The sequence below is a fragment of the Pelophylax lessonae genome (genome assembly GCF_965119305.1).
Source record: "Pelophylax lessonae genome assembly, chromosome: 1".
NCBI lineage: Eukaryota > Metazoa > Chordata > Amphibia > Anura > Ranidae > Pelophylax > Pelophylax lessonae.
Window position 1 is genome coordinate 622,595,470 of NC_138768.1, and position 21,747 is coordinate 622,617,216.

The window sequence follows — 21,747 nt, forward strand, 5'->3', positions numbered from 1 at the left end:
CTAATCTATGGAAATACTACCAGACGGCTTAATTAGCTCAATTCTCCATGATATACTGTGACAAAGAGGGGAAAGAAATGTGGGACTTTAAATGAGTACAGCTAGACGCAAGGGCTATCACTGTATATATATAGTATTGTAAATCATAAATAATCCGTATATTACATATAAATGCAGAAATAATAATAACTTTTCAAAAATCCTTAATAATAAATAACAGATTTATTGTGACAACAAATTCTCTATAGGTACACAAATATATAATGTAATAAACTTTATATAACCCAGATAATGGGGACCTATAGAGAGCTGGCACATAATCGAGTATCTGATTACTCATTTATTTATAGATACTCAATTATGTGCCAGCTCTCTATAGGTCTATAAACTGTTAACCGTTCAAAAAAGTGTATTTTTTTTTTAAACAAATGCATTTGAAAGACCGCCGCACAATTACAGTGTGACATAAAACATTGCAACGACCACCATTTTATTCTCTAGGGTCTCTGCTAAAAAATGTATATAATGTTACGGGTTCTAAGTAATTTTCTAGCAAAAAATACTGATTTTAACTTGTTATCAACAAATGACAGAAAAAGGCTTAGTCTTCAAAGGGGTTAAAACCTACAGGAAGTGCAGTAAATAGATGTGGTGTCAATGACAAGCAAGAAAGTGTAAAGCATGCTCTAACCATTTTTTTCAGCACTCCTAGTGCTAGCCATGTTCCATTTTTGATACAACATGCAGCTGTAACTCATACACTGCTCAAAAAAATTAAAGGAACACATTTTAATCAGAGTAAAGCGTCAAGTCAATTAAATTGATCTGGTCAGTTATGTAGCAGAGAGGGTTGTTAATCAGTTCCAGGTGCTTTGGTGTTCATGAAATTAACAAAAGGGGCACTAGATGGGCAACAATGAGACCACTAGATGGGCAACAATGAGACAACCTCCATAACAGGAATGATTTTGCATGTTTAGGCCACTGTCATTTTTTCCCCTACTCATCTTTTCTGACTGTTTTTCACTAGTTTTGCATCTGGCTAGGGTCAGTGTCACTACTGGTAGCATGGACCCTATAGAGGTTGCACAGGCAGTCCAGCTCCTCCAGGATGGCACATCAATATGTTCCATTGCCAGAAGCTTTGCTGTGTCTCCCAGCACAGTCTCAAGAGCATGAAGGAGGTTCCATAAGACAGGCAGTTACCCTAGGAGAGCTGGACAGGGCCACAGAATTTCCTTAACCCATCAGCAGGACCGGTATCTGCTCCTTTGTTCAAGGATAAGCAGGATGAGCACTGCCAGAGCCCTACAAAATGACCTCCAGCAGGCCACTGGTGTAAATGTCTCTAACCAAACAATCAGAAACAGACTTCATGAAGATAACCTGAGGGCCTGACATCCTCTAGTGGGCCCTGTGCTCATTACCCAGCACTGTGGAGCTCAATTGGCATTTTCCATGGAACACCAGAATTGGCCGGTCCGCCACTGGCGCCCTATGCTTTTCACAGATGGAAGCAGGTTCATCCCAAGCACATGTGACAGACATGAAAGGGTCTGGAGAAGCTATGGAGAACGTTATGCTGCCTATAAAATCGTTCAGCATAACTGGTTTGGTGGTGGGTCAGTGATGGTCTGAGGAGGCATATCCATGGAGGGACGCAGAGACCTCTACAGGCTGGACAATGGCACCCTGACTGCCATTAGGTATCGGGATGACATCTTTGGACCCATTGTCAGACCCTACGATGGTGCACTGGGTCCTTGGTTCCTCCAGGTACACGACAATGCCCGGCCTTCTGTGACGAGACCCAAATCTAAAAGAACACCTCTGGGACATTATGTTTTGGGCCATCCGACGCCACCGGTTGCTCCTCAGTCTGTTCAGGAGCTCAGTGTTGCTCGGGTCAAGATCTGGGCAGAAATACCCCTGAACACCATCGGTCGTCTCATTAGGAGCATGCCCCAACATTGTCAGGCATGCATACAAGCACGTGGGGGGCCATACAAACTCCTGAGTACCATTTTGATATGCTGCAATGAAATTTCAGCAAAATGGACTAGCCTGCTGCATCATTTTATCCCTTTAATTTTTGGTGTGTCTTCGACTTCAGCCCTCTGTAGTTTGATCATTTTCGTTTTCCTGACATATTACCCAGTTCATATCAGTATAGATATCCAGCATGCTTTTTTTCCCCATTGAGATCTGATGTTTTTTCAAAGTGTTCCTTGAATTTTTTTGAGCAGTGTATTTCAATATGACTAAGCTGCAGGAAGGTATATACACCATCATTTACTAATGCAGTATCTTTTCAGTGTATATATATCTAGAACAGTAAAGAGCAGTAAAAGTCTATTTTCTGTGTATAAACATACCTCTTAAAGCAATGTGCAGCAGTAAGCACCCAGCAGCTGCTGATGAGAGTAGCTCCACATAACAACCTTCCATCACTATGAGAAGATTTCAGTCTTAGAGCTACCTGCCAGGGCCATCCACCTCTGTGTGGAAACAAATAATTGTCACTTATTACACCAGATAAAAATACAGAGTGTGTGTGTGATTCTCTATAATCAACATTGTGGCTAGAATCCTTTCAGCTTGCAAGATGTTTTTCCTTTGACACAAGACAGATTATTTTCCAGCTAATATTCCACCTATATCAACCTATTATATATAATAGAAGTGTATTTTTTGCGCTCTAGAGGAAGCTTAATGTCGAAACAGTAATCCTTTTTAATGATAGCCTGTCACTTTGCCCATTCAGGGAAAACTAAAAGATGCTTTTGATAAAGCACCTTCCATGCCCAGTGATACTTATCTTCTCCCCACCATGAAGACACATACTGGATTTAAACCTTGTGTGTATGTGTGTGTTGGTCTGTGCTGGAACTTACATTGGGTCCCTTACTGACAGTGCCCTGACCTAATGTATAGGTGCTTAGACCAGAGCACTGCTTCATGGGAAGAAGAGAAAAGTATCTCTCAGTGCTCCCTCAGACATTTGGAGCAACAGGGGAGCACAGAAAAGATGAGTAATGGTGGATGGGACAATAGATGAGGGGTGCTCTAACAAGAGAACTTGATACTTTGCTCTGAAAGGGCAAAGCAACAGATTTTCTACATTTATATTATAAGGAAACTACCTATATTGACCTCTCATTCTATAAGTTCAAACTGACTGGCAGTGGTGCTCATCCATTGATTTGAATACCTTTGTAGGTCCCAAACTACAGCAAGTATGCAGATTAGAAGATCTGATGCACTCTGACTTTCTGATCAGTATGTGGGCTCCAGGTATATAACATTAAGTACTGAAGCCAGAGATAGAAAGGCAATTAGTATTAGTATTAGGATGGCAGCAATGATTGTAGATGTATTGTCACTAGTATAGGTTTACTTTAAGCCTGGCTTGACTTCTACCTGAATTATACCGTTTCATGGACAGGGCAAAGTATTCATTAAAAAAAAAAAAAAAATCTTTAGAGGCCTAAAGCTCAAATTTGAGGAAGCAAATATTTTTATTAGAATTATTACTTAAAGGTGGTTAGACAATGTGATTATTTATTTTTTAATTGATTTTAATTTTTTCACTACTTTATTTGGTAGAGTTTCTTTTTCTCAATTATGCCACCACTACTAAAAGGAAAATGTCCCTCCTTGCAGTAGTAACTATGGGGTGATTTACTAAAACTGGAGAGTGCAAAATCAGTTGCAGCTCTGCAAAGAAACCAATCAGCTTCTAACTTCAGCTTGTTCCATTAAGTTTTGACAAAAAAAAAAATGGAAGCCAATTGGTTTTTAAGCGGAGCTGTACCAAATTTTGCACTTTCCAACTTTAGTAAATCTTCCCCTATGGGCTGCCAGCAGTGCCCCTTACTCTGCTCTGGAGAAATCAGGATTTGAAAAGCCAAGTCTTTCTGTGTTTTCTGTGTGCTTATCCATATCTCCTTATTCTAGCACATGGTAACCCCTCGTGCTCAGTAAATATAATCTGTGTAATGTAAAATAAATTATATGTACTCTTTTTAACAATTTAAACCAATGTTTCTTTGAAAATCCACTTACCGTAAGGAATTTCTCCCCCCAATAATGCGTTTAGGGCGCCGATGTAACAACCTTAACCCACAAACAAGGGATGATTCTGTTGATTAAATAACAAAAATAAAGCATATTTTCACTACTTTCAAATGTATCCATTTGACAGACATTTAACACTAAAGCATGGTCAAAAAGAATGTACGTTTTCCTAAAGCCCTGTTGCAACTTTCAGATTAAGTCACAAAATGCATTCCAGGTACATGAGAATAAAATTTGTGTAAAATCTTATAGCTGCCCAAGTAGAAAAGCCTGTTCGCCATCAGCTTGCTGTAGAGAAAGACCCTTGCTCTCTGTGTGGAATCAGTGGTCTTTCTACAAAGGTCTGGCTCACCCCCTGCTGCTGAGTAAGACCTATTGCTCTGCAATCAGAAAAACCCATACCCCAGGCTGATCGGAGAGCTCTACCTTTGATTGAGCATGTGGAAGAGTCAGAATCTGCAGAGAGGCTACTACTTCTATGCAGACAGCAAGGGTCCTACGCTACAGCAGGTTACCAGGGGACATGCTTTTCTACTTAGATTATGGCTGAAGAATGGCTAAAGGAAACTAACTTTGCAAATCTTTTTTTATTTTTTTTTTATTTTTTTATGCTCCTTGAATATATTTAGCTAATATAAATTAAATGTTTAGTTAGGATTTAATATGCTTTAAGGGCACTTCCCTTTAAAAGTCCAAAGTGAATGAGGTTATGGAAAGAGCTGAATCAATGTTGCAATGAACATGATACAATTACATCTATGTAATCCAAGAAGGAGAACACAGATTCCAATGTTTCTTTTACCATCCCTCAAGCAAAGTCCCTTGAATACCAAACCTGTTTAGACAGGATACTAAGACATGTAGTGATATTTTAGTCTTTTCTAAAAGTATTGGCTATACAAAATAACTTAGTTACTGTTATGCCCATACCTTCAAAAACTCATTACTTTACATTGCAATGTAAAAAATTCCACAAAAAAATTTCATTAGGATCTCCTACGTATAATGGAACGTCACCAATAATAATATCTATACAAGTGTGCAAGGTATTTTGATCTTTAACTATTTTTAAAATATGGACCTATTTCAATTACAAAATGTAGGCTTTCCAGGAAAACCCTCTTCTTTCCATGTACTGTTATGGTTCACATGAAAAGGGTTCACCAGACAGCAAATGCAAATTTCAGCTGCAACATCACTGGTTGGTTAGTCTGGTATTGTGTCATTGTATTTCACCAGCTGGGCTGCAGTATGATTTCAAAAATGCAATAGCAAGATGGGGGTCAGGCTGTTGTCTACAACATAGGGATTCCACAAAAAGTAAGAACATTTCCATTTACTTATTTATTTTATTTCCATTTATTTAGCTAGAAGGTAAAGTTGTATGCTTCTTTTATTGCTCTTTTTACCTACGACCTGGTTTACAGAGATAGACAGACCAAGGTAAACCAGAAGTAGATGGCTCATTCCAAGTTTCAGTAAGAAACAACAGTTTCTAAAGGCGAACCACCTCTGATTTAATGTCTCTTTATCTAACCCATGGATGCTCAACCTGTGGCCCTCCAGCTGTTGTGGAACTACAAGTCCCATGAGGCATTGCAAGGCTGACAGTTACAAGCATGACTCCCAAAAGGCTGAGCCATGATGGGGCTTGTAGTTTCCCAATAGCTGCAGGGCCACAGGTTGACCACCCATGATCTAACCCATAGTGCTCTTGGAATCCTTGTATTATATGTGTATTAGTAAAACAAAAAAAGGACTGCATGCATATATACTGTATTGTAAAAATTGTGTTAAAAAATTGTGTTAATAAAATTGACTCAAAACCCTTATATTTTCTATTTAAAGTAACAGAATACCTTTTTGCTATGATTTGTTATACATAGGAACTATATATGTATAACTATGTCTATCATGAACGCTGCTGCCAGGCTTATCCACCTTTCCAACCGCTCAGTGTCTGCCTCCCCTCTCTGCTAATCCCTACACTGGCTGCCGATTACCCAGTGAATTAAATTCAAAATACTAACCATAACATACAAAGCCATTTACAACTCTGCCCCAAGCTACATCACCAATCTTGTCTCCAAATATCACCCAAATCATCCTCTCCACTCCTCTCAAGACCTCCTACTCTCAAGCTCCCTTGTCTCCTCCTCCCATGCTCGTCTCCAGGATTTCTCCAGGGCCTCTCCCATCCTCTGGAACGCTCTACCTCAACCTGTATGGCTATCTCCTACTCTAGCTGCTTTCAGGCGATCCCTGAAAACTCATCTCTTCAGGGAAGCCTATCACACTGCCAGCTAATCTGCCTTCAGCTCATTCCCTACTCTTACAACCTCTTGTAACACCTGCCCCACCCCATTAGATTGTAAGCTCTTCTGAGCAGGGCCCTCTTAATCCTTTTGTATTTTATTGTATTGTAAATGTACTGTCACCCTCTAATATTGTAAAGCGCTGCGTAAATTGCTGGCGCTATAGAAATCCTTAATGATAAAATAATAATAATAGGAACTGTTTTTGTAGTCCAACAGCCACCTTAGAAGGGAAACCTTTTTAGAACTCTCTGCTTTCACTATGCTGGCCATATACATGTTTGAGGTTAGTGATTTAAAAAGTAGTCAGATGTTCAGAAAGACTCTCAGGCAACCCAAATTTTCTAAAAGAGGTGCGCATTCATAGCCATCAGATTCCTGTAATTAATTACAGTTGGGATTATTCTAGTCTCTGAACATTCAGTTTTAAATAATTATAATTGTGTAGACTTACTTATAAAATATTTGAATGAACTTCCCTACTTAGCCTTACATTGAGTCTTTATTTTGACCTTGAGAGTCATAAGTCAGTGGCACCTAAAGTCTGAAAGTTACTGCTTTGTCAGCTGCCTGACCTCAATTATGGGTTCCTAACCTTTGAGTATGCATAACACTATGAAATAAAAAAAGTCCTGTTTTTGTTTTTCACTTTTTTAAAGTTCAACTTCAATAATGGTCGCTGTGCCCTTTTTAAATTGAAGGAGTCAGCACTAAAGAAGTCTATATTTTTTAAAGTCCAACGCTGGCATGTCTTTTTTTATTCAATCTAAAGCAAAAGATGGCCTCAGTCTGGGGGGTCAGGGGGGTCAGGGGGTCATGGCTCCACCTCTTGATCACAGCCCCCTGCGCTCACAGTGGTCATCCCATCAGCACTGCTCTCTGCATCATTCAGGACTGCTTACCAGGACTAATGAGGAAAAGAACCCAGTAAGTCAAGTGACCAAAGATATCTCAAAACTTTAAGTGAAAAAAAGCATAAAATACTGCAATCGGAAGCCTTTAGGGGAAGAGGATGTGCGGACCATTTGAGCTCAGAGCCTGGAGTTGGATTTAAGGACTTCTTTGCACTCACAGTACTCCTAGTTTATTTTATATAACTGAATGATTTAAATAATTTAAATATCAATATTCTTTATTAATCCCAGTTGGATAAAAACAGACATTTGGGAGTACACTCACATTATAATAAAAACAGAATGACATCTTATGCTCATTATTCTGATAGCAAATCGTACTCCCCGTTGGCAATTCGCCACATGCGGTGTATAGGGTTTTTTTCATCAACATGTACTTTACATCTCTATTTTGTTTTTTTTTTTATAGTACCCAGAGTACAAACAAACCTGCTCTCAACAGTCTTGTATTATTCATTTTAACAGTACTTTCCATCTGTATAGTGAGCTGTTTGTGTACATAATTACCAAATAAAGCAGAAAACCTGCTGGCCTAGTTAAAACAGCTATAATATTGTGCAAATCCATTACTATATAGACTTTAATAAACAATTTAAACTGGAAACTAAAAGAAACTATTTAATTGAGCTCCCGGGGTGTTTCATTTGCTAAATCCTTGACCCTGTTAAAAATATGGTCTTTTATGGATAATAAAACTACACTTATCAATTTAAAAGACTTACTAAAGTGTTGATGCAGGCAAAAACAGCAAAACATCACTTACTTGACATGTGTGTTGGTTTTCATCTTCCATCACAACAGTTTTGTTAGAAAATTATAATTATTTTAGTATTCCATTGGGCATTGATCTGTCTGACTGCTATTCAAGGGGATCTGACATTTAGGCATTGTAAGGTTGCAAATTAATCAAATCCATGTGAACTTTTATATCGATGCTATAGTTGTCAGAGTCTAGTTAATAAATGGGGCTTCATACATATATCATAAAATCTACATTACTAGATGACTGTTCTTTTTTTTATAAAACATCAACATATTGTACATCAGATAAAAAATCTTTAAAATGTGAAATCCAAACACCAAAGACAACACACAAGAGGAGATCTAGGGCTATTTAATTATAATATGTGTTTGATTTTGTTAAAACCAACTCTGTTATTTAAAAAAAAAAAAAAAATCTCTCCCTGAAAAGAAAATAATTAATACTTACCTGTCCCACTGCCCTTACTGCCAAACTTTCTGTCTTTAAGTAATGAGCTTATAAAAAATATTTTGCATCAGACAAATTGAAGTATGTCTAGTGCCTGAGTTCCTTGCTGCTGCTTTCTTGCACTAATCACCGCAGTGAGGGCCAGTTCACACTGGTCCATTATACGCTCCGACTTCGAGAGCACAAGTAGCATGACATGTCAAAATCATTGATTTCCTATGAGATCCATCTTAACTGGTCCGACTTGTGTTGGTCCAACTTTGAAAAAGGTTCCTGCACTACTTTGGTTCAACTTGGGCATGATTTCAGCCCACTGATTTTAATGTAAGTCAATTCCAAGTCAGATCATCATCCTCACTGATCCGACTTGTGGCATGCAACTTGTGGTCTGGGGATCTTATAGGGAAAACCCACACCAAAATTTAAAAACAACGTAGGATCCTCCCCAAAACCATACCAGACCCTTATCTGAGCATGCAGCCTGGCAGGCCAGGAAAGGGGGGGACAATAGAGTGCCCCCCCTCCTGGACCATACGAGGCCGTATGCCCACAACACCAAATGTTGATGGGGACAAGGGCCTCTTCCCAACAACCCGGGGCGGTGGTTGTGGGGATCTGCAGGCAGGGGGCTTATCCAGATCTGGTCAAGGGGGCCCCCAGCCCCCCCATGTGAATGAGTATGGGGTACCCCATTGTACCCCTACCCATTCACCAAAAAAAAAGAAGTGTAGAGTTACAAAAAACAAGAGACAGTTTTTGACAAGTTCTTTATTAAAAATGAAGACTGTCCTCCGTCGTAGCTCTAACATGTCTTTTTTTACCGGTTCCGCCACTGATGTCTTATTCCTCTTGTCTTCTCGCTCTGCTAAAGTCTTCTTCCTCAGGTCTTCTCCATCCGCAGTTGTCTACTCCCTCCGGCAAAGTCTTCTGCCGCCGCCGACCCGCTAAAAAAAAAAAGTCCTCATCTGGCTCCCACCGTTGTGTCAGCTCCATTGTCTGCCAGTTCTTACATCGTTATGGGGTATGGCCATCTGGTGAGGTCATCTGGAGACCCCTGCCCCTTGTGACATTGCACTCGCCCAGGCTCAACCATCCCACCAAAAAAAACAAATGACCAGCCGACACTTCAGCCTGCTGGCTAAAGACCCAAACAAAGCTGGAAAAGGCTTTGATTGGGTGTCGGATATGGTAACCCGGAAGTGACGTCATGACATCACTTCCAATTTACTTGGGAACAAATGGCGCCATTTTTCAAAAATCTAAAGCATTTTTTAATTTACTTTTAAGCGCAGAAGAGGGGTTTGGGGTCTTATAGACCCCAGATCTCTCCGTAAAGAGTACCTGTCACTGCCCATTGCTGTCACAAAGGATGTTTACATTTCTCGTGACCGCAATAAAAGTGCTGAAATTTTTTTTTATAAAGGGACAGTGTAAAAAAAGAAATAAATAAAATAAATAAGAAAAAAAAAATTGAAAGCGCCCCATCCGTCCATGCTCGAGTGCAGAAGCGAATGCATATGTAGTTCATGCCCGCATATGTAAACAGTGTTCAAACCACACATGGGAGCTATCGCTGCAATTGTTAGTGCAAGAGCAATAATTCTAGTGCAAAACTTCCTCTGTAACTCTAAACAGTTAACCTGTAAAAAATGTTAAAGCATCATTTTTAAGTACCATAGTTTGTCGCCATTCCATGAGTGTGCACAAGTTTAAAGCGTGACATGTTGAGTATTTATTTACTCGTCGTAACATTATTGGTTACATTATAAAATCGGCCGATCGGACGTTGGCCGAAAATTCCCGGCCGATAATCGATGCGTGTGTACGAGGCATTAGTGTAGTTAAAAGGCAAGCTTCATCCACATGCTGGCTTATATACAATTTTTGGGCAGTTTTTAGGCATTTTGCCAAGACACCCCTAAAGAAACCTCACAGGTTTTCATTGAGCACCATCACAACCTTCTAGCTGCCAAGGCAGACTTCATCTGCATGCTGGCTTATATACAATTTTTGGGCAATTTTTAGACATTTTCCCAAGGCACCCCTGGAGAAACCTCACAAGTTTTCATTGAGCACTATCACAATCTTCTAGCTGCCCGAGGCAGGCTTCATCCACACGCTGCCTTATATACAATTTTCGGGCAATTTTTAGACATTTTGCCAAGGCACCCCTGAAGAAACCTAGAGTTACCTGAGAGTGCCTGGGCACCCTGGTTGAAAAAGGCTGACCTAGGGAATGATTGCAAGGGGGCACCCTGAGCAGCAAAGAGTGGGTGGGGTTTACTATGAGGGAGCATGTTTAAATAGGCAAGGTTTAACTGATATTTTATTGTCAGGAAGCATCATAAAATAGGGAAATTTTGTGTAAAACACGTTTTTGATCACAACATTTTTTATTCAGGCTTTCTGTAGCAAGACAGACAGTTTAATAGCTTTCTTATCCATGTATATGTATTGCTGTGCCCAAGAGGGTAAACGGGCCAGCATCACTGTAACTATTTATTAGACACGCATGGTACTGCCATTATGTCTCAGTGCAGATAGCAGGACAACAGTCATGAAAAGTTCAATTAATCTGGATGGATGGATGGTAAACAACAATGGAACAGCTCAGATGACATAACTCCCCAGCAGGTCTGGGCTGATACTCTTTAATCTCCCAAACCTGCTGAATGAGTTTTCTAAATAGATGGGCACAACTGGGGTTAGTGAGAAGCCCAGAGAGAGGTGACAGGTCACACTTCAGCAAATAGTCATGACCACTAAAAAACCCTGAATGGGGCAAATTGTGGAATGCTCCCAACCTCTGATGAGCTATTCTGACCCTAACTACACAAACAAACAATGGTGGCATTTCCCAGCAACCACAGAAAAGCAAGTCTTGGAGGTTTACTTTATTAAAATCGAATTGAAAAAATAATAGGATGAAGAAAAAGAATGATAACAATCAATCTCTCATAGACCAACTGAATAGCTGAAGTAAAAAACCTTAGGTTTCATACCTGCCAGTTTAAAAACACTGCAGGAATTTGAACTTCAGATGGCATAATAAACATCATTCCAGCCTTCCTGCTGTAAATATCTTTCAGAGATTTATAAAGAATGGGACTGTGGCAACAGGGGAATAATTTCTTGCAAATAACCTTACAGCATCTGATTAGGCTCCTATTTGCTCATATTTCCTAAAGTCAATGCACAGCCAGGCATTATGTTCACAGCATAGTAAAAACTCTTTCATGGCATACAAATCCTAAAGCGGTTGTAAAGTCAGAAGTTTTTTTTTTATCGTAATGCATTCTATGAATTACGATAAAAAATCTTCTGTGTGCAGATGCCCCCCTCAGCCCCCCTAATGCTTACCTAAGCCCCCACTCGATCCAGCGATGTCCACGACTGTCTCAGCTGTCCAGGACTTCCGTCCTTATTGGCTAAGACACAGCAATGGTGCCATTGGCTCCCACTGCTGTCAATAAAAGTAATTTAGCCAATGAGGAGAGAGAGGGGCGGAACCACAGCTCTGTGTCTGAATGGATACACGGAGCTGTGACTCGGCTGGGGTGCCCCTATACCAAAAAGGGTGAAACCTGGCGCACAACGGGGGAAGGGGTGTCCAAAAACTTCACAGACTCCAATAGTGGACATACAAACATGTGCTAATATAATGGAAACAGCAACACAATGGTGGCTGTATTAAAAGTCCATATAAAGTCCATATGCATAAATCTCAAACCACCACACTCCGTAGGCTGCTCTGATGACAAGTAGAAGGGGCTTGTGGCGAGCTGAAAGGAGAACACAGGCGCCACACTAGTGCAGTATATCAAGATTTATTATGAGTTAGCCAATGAAAAGGTACTCACAAGCGTGTGTTTAAAAACAGCATGACAACATCATAATGAGGATAATGATTCCCGGTGTCCTGATTCAGGATGGCACAAGCGGTCTCAGAGCGCTGGGTTGTAACGGATGGACGAACGGTACTTCCCAACTGCGGGGGACACAACACTGGCCGTCCTGACGTCACTTCCGGGATACGTAATGGCGCCGGCGCAGGCCTGAAGAAGGAGCGCATGCTCCGACAACACGTCGCCGGCGTCATTACGTAAACAATTACTTTAATTCCTTAGGAAAAATATACCTTTAAATTAGTAGAACTGGGTGCTTACATTACCCACTTCCCTACCGGCGCATTGTAAAATGATGCCGGCAGGGATGCTTCCTCCCTCCAGGCGGATGTCAGATGACGTCCGCCCGTTCTCGACGCTCTCCCGCACACCCTCGGGACACAGCCCATCCTCGATCAGTGTAAAGAGCCAATAAATGGCTTCTTACCATGTGGCCGGCTGTGTCCAATCACAGCTGGCCACATGCCCTATCTTTGTGCATGCCCATCAAAATACCTGTCACCAGTCCATCAGAGTACCTAGGTACCTGTCACAACCCCTCAGAGTACCCAAGTACCTGTCACCAGCCCATCAGGTACTCTGATGACAGATAGTCGGGTACTCTAAAGGGCTGGTGACAGGTACTCGGGTACTCTGATGGGCTGGTGACAGATACTCGGGCACTCTGATTGGATGGTGACAGGTACTCGGGTACTCTGATGACAGGTACTTGGGTACTCCGATGACAGGTACTTGGGTACTCCAATGACAGGTACTGGGGTACTCCGATGGCAGGTACCTGTCATCGGAGAACCCCAGTACCTGTCACCAGCCCATCAGAGTACCAGAGTACCTGTCATCAGAGTACCCGAGTACCTGTCATTGGAGTACCTGAGTACCTGTCATCGGAGTACCCGAGTACCTGCCATCAGAGTACCTGAGTACCTGTCATCAGAGTACTCGAGTACCTGTGATCATAGTACCCGAGTACCTGTCATCGAAGTACCAGAGTACCCATCACCAGCCCATCAGTGTACCCGAGTACCTCTCTGTAGCCCGTCAGAGTACCCGAGTACCTGTCTCCAGCCCAGAGTACCGAGTACGTGTCTCCAGCCCAGAGTACCCGAGTACCTGTCTCAAGCCCAGATAACGTGAGTACCTGTCTCCAGCCCAGAGTACCCGAGTACCTTTCTCCGGCCCAGAGTACCCGAGTACCTGTCTCCAGCCCAGAGTACCCAAGTACCTATCTTCACTCTTCAGCCCAGAGTACCCGAGTACCTATCTGCAGCCCATCAAATTACCCGAGTACCTTTCTGAAGCCGATCAGTGTACCTAAGTACATGTCTGCAGCCCATCGGAGTACCTGAGTGCCTATCTGCAGCCCATGCCTCATAGATTATGTCTTGGGTTGTTTGCTTTCCAAAATGGGGTAATTTTGTGGGCGTTTCCATTGTCCTGGTGCTCCAGGGCCTTCAAAAGTGTGATAGGTTTTGATGAAATTAGAAGTGTAATTTATGCTCCTAGAATGCCTGAAGGTTTTACTTGGATGTTGGGCCTCTGCATGTGGCCAGGCTGTGTAAAAGTCTCACACATGTGGTATCGCCATACTCAGGAGGAGTAGCAGAATGTATTTTGGGGTGTAATTGCTAGTATGTATATACTGTGTGTGAGAAATAACTTGTTATTATGACAATTTTGTGTAAAAAAAAAAAAAAAAAAAATGATTTCTTCATTTTCCCTAGAATTGTGGGAAAAAATTACAGCTTCAAAAAACTCACCATGCCTCTTACTAAATACCCTGGAATGTCTACTTTCCAAAAAGTCATTTGGGGGGTATTTGTACTGTCCTAACATTTCAGGGCCTCAAGAAATGGGATAGGCCGTCGGTACATCAGGTATGATTAGGTGTGATCAATTTTCAATGATTGGCACCATAGCTTGTAGGCTCTATAAGTTTCACACACACTAAATAATATCCACTAATTTGGATTATTTTTACCAAAGATATGTAGCAGTATAAATTTTGGCCCAAATTTATGGAAAAAAATTCTTATTTGCAAAATGTTATAATAGAAACTAAAACAAAATGTTTTTTTTTTTCTTTTTTTTTTTAATTTTCACTCTTTTTTCACTTATATCGCAAAAAATAAAAAACTCAGTGGTGACTAAATAACACCAAAGGAATTTGTGTGAAAAAAAAAAAAGGATAACAAATTTGATTGGGCACAGTGTTGCATTACTGAGTAATTATCATTCAAAGTGTGAGAGTGCTGAAAGCTGAAAATTATTCTGGGCAGGAAGGGGGTGAATGTGCCCTGCATGGAAGTGGTTAACAACTACAGGCAGTCCCAGGGTTTTGAACAAGATAGGGTCTGTTGGAACAGGTACATTTTTTAAGTGTAACTCCAGCCAAAAAAATATTTTTTATGTTTTTTGGATAACAAAGGGAAGGGTTAACACCCCTGTAACAGTTCTTATGCTGTATGCGCCCCTGTTCAGAAGATTTCACCTCACTTTCTGTACCTGTGACAATTGGATTCTGAAAAATTTGGGCTGTCATGGAAACAAGGATTGATGATAAAGCTTCAGTGGAGACACCTTTTTTCCCATGATAACTCTTACAGGAGTGAATTTCCCTTCCTAGGGGTAGATTTCCTCTCACATCCTGTTTCTCTCTCCATTCGTAAGTACGAGATGCTTTTCCTGGTGCCTCCATGGCAGCATACTAGTGATAGAGCTCCGCCTCGACTCCACCTTCAGGATCAGTGAATAGCATAAATTAAAAGGTATAGCCCCCCCCATCATTCCCATCGCGCCTTCAGTTTCAAACGTATTGGCCTTCCTTCAGTCTGGCCTAGACAGGGGTCTCGGCTTGAGTACACTTAAAGTTCAGGTGTCAGCGATTTCAGCGGTAACCAGCAAGATAATCCGCTGGTAATCACCTTTCTCAGAGGAGTTCTTAAGATTCGTCCTCCAAGTAGAAGTCCCTTTCCTCAGTGGGACCTTCCTCTGATTCTGGAGATGCTGTCCAAACACCCTTTTGTGCCGGCGGAGCAAATTCCGCTATGGAACCTGACTTTGAAGACAGTTTTTCTAGTGGCGATCACGTCCGGCAAAATAATTTCAGACTTGCACTCCCTGGGAATAGGGGAGGAGCATATATCGTTTTTCCCTGACAGGGTGGAGCTACGGCCTCTTCGAGGTTTCACTCCGAAAGTGACTACGCCAGACAACTTAAGTGAACCATGGGCATTACCAGTCTTCTCAGATTCGTGTCAGGAACTAGATGTTCCCAAGATACTAAAAGCCTATCTGGAAATGACAGCAGCCTTCAGGAATTCGGAAAAGCTTTTCGTGATTCCTTGGGGTAAAAACAGAGGAAAGGAAGCCTCAAAAAGGACCTTGGCATCCTGGGTAGTCAAGACCATTCAAAAAGCCTATACTGCACAAAACATGGATGTTCCTTCCAGAGTGAACGCACACTCAACAAGAGCAGTGTCAACTTCATGGGCAACGAGAGCAAACGTCTCATTGGAGACAATATGCAGGGCGGCGTCTTGGTCGTCACAGCACACGTTTCTCAGACACTATAGAGTTGATCCAGGGGCCCTAACGACAGTTGAATTTGGAAGACGAGTTGTTCAAGCAGCAATGTCTTTGTCTAATTAAACTTTATTTTTTGATTAAGCATTATCCCACCCGTGTAAGCTAGTTATTTATCACTAGTATGCTGCCATGGAGGCACCAGGAAAACGGAAAATTGTATCATACTTACCGTAATTTTCCTTTCCTGGTGCCTATCCATGGCAGCATACGATCCCTCCCTCGGTTTTCCTATTTACGGAGAATGATGGGGGGGGCTATACCTTTTAATTTATGCTATTCACTGATCCTGAAGGTGGAGTCGAGGCGGAGCTCTATCACTAGTATGCTGCCATGGATAGGCACCAGGAAAGGAAAATTACGGTAAGTATGATACAATTTTCCGTTATAACTCGAATGTTCGTAACTGTTCGGGACTGCCTGTGCTGTAAAAAAATTCCACCAGATACACCAATGACGAGATAAAAAACTGTTATGTGCCAATCCTTAACTCCTTCCTGCCACTTCTGGGAGGCTCTTTAGGGTGGGTCCTAATGCCCGGAGATGAAGGCAGTGAGCTGGTCATGTGATCGCTGTAATTGGCTCTCACAGAGGTCACATGATCAGTGCAGGTCCTGATGGTGACCAATCAAAGACAGAGCCTGAGAGCTGTAAGTGAAAGCAGTGAGCATGCTCTTAGCACACAACCTTGGACCCCCATTGATGAATATGTGTGGTGGCTGGGTGTCAAGGCCTACCTGCCCAGCCACCACATATATGCATTACGGTGGCTTGATGTGTTTAGTGGTTAATCCTATGCAAACAGAAGCTGTTTTTCTGCCATTCTGGATTTGTGTTTCTGCCTTTTTCAGTTTTCAGGCTTACACAGCTCTGCAACACGCAATGCCACTGTCTTTACAGGTCTTGTCCCTCCCCTAGCCAGACAGTAAATCTTTTTTCTGCACCCATTTCTTTGTCATTCTGCTCTCTCCTCCAGCATAACTAATTTGCTCCTTGTGCAGCTTCTTCCAATTGCAGTCTGAGCCCTGATGTACAGGAACTCCAAGAAACCAATACCAAGTCAAATTCCGGTTCTTACACTGCTTGCATTTAAAAAAAATACACATAATAATGTTTCATCGAATATAGAGCCAGTTTTAAATGTGTTCCTTCTTTTATAGCTAACTGAAGTTTAACTTTAATATTACAATACATTTAAACAGTAGGTAACTTTTATCTAAATATAGCCAAATATCTGACCATTGTCAGAGTTCGCAGTTTCTCTATACTCCTTAAGACATCCATTATTATATTTTACCACCGTGCATAAGTTGATAAGGTCAGGAAGTCTCTTCACCAGTCTTCTCATTAAAGGAAAAGTATAGTAAAATATCAGCATGTGCATATGTTAAATATTGCACATTGGTACACAGTTGGTGTTCCATATTTTTGATATTGCATTAAAGAAAAAGATTTTTAGGTTAGCCAGTAGAGGGAGTTTTCCAATTTACTGCAATCATTCAGAATCTCTGGAGATATCAGCCATACAGTATATGGTGCATTTTGTTTTGAGTAGTACAGTAATGTATCATATTAGCCATCAGGTGAAGCAAAACATTTGGAGTTTAATGGATACCCTTTTTATGGCTAACCTAAGTTATTAAGCAAGCTTTTAGGATGATCCTTTCCCAGGCAAACCTCTATGTCATATAAGTCATCCTGAAATCTTGCATCTTTAAAAAACTTAAAGGGTTACTCCATTTTCTTGGTAAAAAAAAAAAAATTAGCAAATAAAAAAAAAAAAATTGATATAGTGTATATAATTGCAACACAAGTCATATTGTAATTGAATGTTATTAAAAATTACCTCTACCTTTCAATCAGCAGAGCTGTGATTTTGTGTAAAATGCAACGCAATATGGCTAGCTGGAGCCGTTCTGTACACAGATGGTGTGTCTACGATATGCAATTTCCTGCTTGTGTGATTGGCTTACTGATTGTCCCTGCACTAAGATACAAGTCAGATTTTTTACATCCCCTGCAACAAAAAGTAATTTTTGGTGAGATCCTCTGAAAGGGAAATCACGGCTAAAGGGATGCAGACCCTTCCACTTTTCTCATTAGAACCCTGCAGTGATAACTATAAAACCACTCCCATACAAATTCCCTATGCACATGGACACAAACAAACAGCTACCCCTTCAGAATAACAAAAGGTAGGAATCTACAACAAAGTTTGTTACAATCTCTGCAATGTACACAGATCGCCCAGAGGGGAATGTGTTTTTTTTAAGTGCAGTTATACTTTAGGTTAGCCAATACAATGTATCACTAAAGTACTAAATTCTAATTTTTTTTAAATTTTAAATTAACAAACATGTTATAGTTACCTGCTCTGTGCAGTGGTTTTGCACAGAGCAGCCCAGGTGCTCCTCTTCTCGGGTCTCTCGCCGGCGCTCCAGGCCCCTCCCTCCTCCCTAGTGCCCCTATAACAAGCAGCTTGCTACGGGGGTCCATTCAGACACAGGGCAGCAATTCTGCCCAGCCCCCTGTCTCCCCTCATTGGCTTACTGACTTTGATTGACAGCAGTGGGAGCCAATGGCGCCCCGCTGCTATCTTAGCCAATGAGAAGGCAGAGTCTCGCTCAGCCAAGACTCTCCTGCAACATCCCTGGATAGAGATGCTGCTCAGGTAAGTATTAGGGGGGCTGAGGGGGGCTGCTGCACACGGAAGGTTCTTTTATTTTAATGCATAGAATGCATTAAGATGAAAAACCTTGAGACTTTACAACTCCTTTAAGCTCCAAACTTTCTATATTTACAATTGAAATTGGGAGGTCTACACGTTTCCATTTAATAACAGGGAATAGAAATGAATCTAATGAAAATAATAAAACTGAACTTCAGTCAGATATAAAAGACATACATTAATACAGCTTAATACATCCTTAAATGTCTTTTTAGATGCAAGCAGTGTAAGTACTTGAACTTGATCTGGTATCAGCCTCTTGCAGTCCCTGTACAAAATGGCTAGAGTGTAAGCAGCAGTGCAAGAAGCCAATCAGTTTATGTGCTGAAAGAAGTATTCTGATAGCAAGAAAAAAACAGAAAGACAGAGGGATGAGCTCATCACTGTGCTGCTTCTCCCGCCACCGTCCAGGTCTCTGAATAAGTGGGCTGGTAGATGATGGCCATCAAACTGAAGAGATCTAATGCAGAAGGCAAATAAAGGTAAATATTGCAGCGATGGCTGGTTTTGTTATTTTAGCTTTCAATGATCTACTCATTTTTATCTTTTGATTTTTAGCTGGAGTTCTGCCTTATGTTCATCTCCATTAACCACTTGCCGACTGCTCACATTGAGCCTACTGCGGCAAAGTGGTTCGTTATCGTCCAGCGACATAGACCTACGTCACTGGACTCCTGCCCTTGTGGGCGGCGTGCACGCGCCGCCGGAGGCTCGCTCCCACTGTATTCAGTCACAGCGGGAGTCGGGCCAAGGGAGGAGCGGCGGTGATCGAGTGTGGAGATCCGCCCGCTTGTGTAAACGGATCTCCTAAGTGACAGGCAGGGACAGATTGCAGGATTCAGCATAGCTGTGTGACACAGTCCCCTCCGCCCACACACGTTAGTAACCACCAGGCATACATTAACCCCTTAATCACCGAAAAAAGTTAACCCCTTCTCTGCCAGTGTCATTTTTACAGTAATAGTGCATATTTATAGCACTGATTACTATAGTAATGTCACTGGTACCCCCAAAAGTGTCAAAAATGTCAGTCAAGGATCCGATCCATCCGCCGCAATGTCGCAGTCCCGCAAAAAAAATCGCAGATCGCCGCCATTACTAGTTGAAAAAAAAAAAACAATAAAAATTACATAAATTTCCCGTAGTTAGTAGCTGTGATAACTTTTGCGCAAACCAATCAAAATACACTTATTGCGATTTTTTTACCAAAAATATGTAGCAGAAAACAAATTGGCCTAACATGTTAAAAAATTTTGATTTTTACATTTTTTTGGGGGGGGGGGGGAATTTCATATAAAAAAATTTGAAAAATATTGTTATTGTTTCAAAATTGTCGCTCTTTTTTTGTTTATAGCGCAAAAAGTAAAAATTGCACAGGTGATCAAATACCACCAAAAGAAAGCTCTATTTGTGGGGGGAAAAAAGGATAAAAATTTAATTTGGGTACAGCATCGTACGACTGCGAAATTGTCCGTTAAAATAACGCAGTGCCGAATCGCAAAATATGGCCTGGTCAGGAATGGGGTAAAATCTTCTGGTCTTAAAGCGGTTAAAAATACGCTCATTGAGAATTTTTTTTGTCAAAGACATGTAGCTTAATACATTTTGGCCTAAATATATGACAGAAATTGAATATATTGGATATTTTTAACTGTCAAAGTAGAGAAATATTGTTATTTTTTCAATATTGTCGCTTTTTTTTATTAATATCGCAAAAAATGAAAATCGCACAGGTGATCAAATACCACCAAAAGAAAGCTCTGTTTGTAGGGAAAAAAGGACGTAAATTTAGTTTGGGTATGGCGTTGCATGATTGCGCAATTGTCAGTTAAAATCACACAGGGCCGAATCACAAAAAGTGGCCTGGACGTAAAGCAGGAAAATCCTCGGGTGGTAAAGTGGCTAAGACCACATTGTACACTGACATTATCCATGGGGCCCAGTGCACAGCTGAATAGTAGTCCTGCCAATATAACAAGTATAAGACAATAGGATAATAATATGTATGGGTGCTTTAAAACAGTTGTGAGTACCTCAAATACGTTCTAAACCAAAGTAATAACAGTGTATCAGCAACAGCCTGGAGCTTTGTAGTTTGAGATGGATGTAGCAGTCACATTCTGGCTCTATAAACTGGCACTGCAGTGGCATTGCTGGCCTCAGTTGACAATGGGCTTTGGCTATGAAAGCAGAAACACATTTCCCCAGCAGGACCAGAAGTCCAGCACAAAGCCAGTCAAATATTAATACAGCATGAAACTGCAATAAAACAATAGAGAAGTGAGGCCAGGGCAAAGAGGAGTCATGTTGACAGATTTTACTACTTGTATGCCATTTTGTATGCCATATACTATTAACATTAACAGTATGACGCTCATTCTAATCACCATCAAAATTGTTATTGTAGGGAAATATCCAAAAGCTGAGCCTTTCAGAATATATATATAGACATTTTTGCATGAGCCAGTATGATTTGCATAGCTGATGGGATGATTCTTAAAACTGGTCCAAGAAAAATTAGAATTCCTGTTCATGAATACTAGCCAGGTCCCTAGTTTCATTTATACAATGAGGCTTGAAATAAAACAACTGGATAGGTTGTCACAGGCAACCATCCCAATCTACTTCTGCTCCAACTTTCAGAAATAAGACCCAACAGATCTCGTTATTTGAGAAAAAAAATTCTAAGTTCTAAACCTTTCCTATGCAATATTAACTATATTCTGCCATTTCCTACTTTCAAGGCCTAACTACACTGCCCTAAAGTCTGATAATTATTTCTGCTGTGAAGGAAATGGATTGCACTGTCCAAAGCTTTCCATTGTTTGCAGAAATCTATGATCTTGCAAAACTTCATTTATTCTAGGGAAATAGGCCTATCACCTAGCAACAGCGCCCATAGCATCCCCTGACTCCTAATTGGTACTGTAACTTGGCAGTTGCCTACTTGTGTCTGATTGAGGCTGTTAATAATGTATCTATTTGATTCTTCACTCCACAGGCTTCAGCTGAACAG

The 21,747-nt window shown here is 41.0% G+C and overlaps 1 protein-coding gene across 1 annotated transcript in view; it reads right to left on the reverse strand.

Annotated features, from left to right (window-relative positions):
* The window catches only part of PRSS12 (serine protease 12), a 266,504-nt gene that overhangs the window by 42,946 nt on the left and 201,811 nt on the right, over positions 1–21,747 (reverse strand). The window contains exons 10-11 of the mRNA XM_082272842.1: positions 4,066–4,141; positions 2,376–2,498 (exon numbers count right to left, since the gene is read on the reverse strand). Of these exons, the coding sequence (XP_082128968.1) occupies positions 2,376–2,498; positions 4,066–4,141 (199 nt within the window). The remainder of the gene's footprint in view (positions 1–2,375; positions 2,499–4,065; positions 4,142–21,747) is intronic.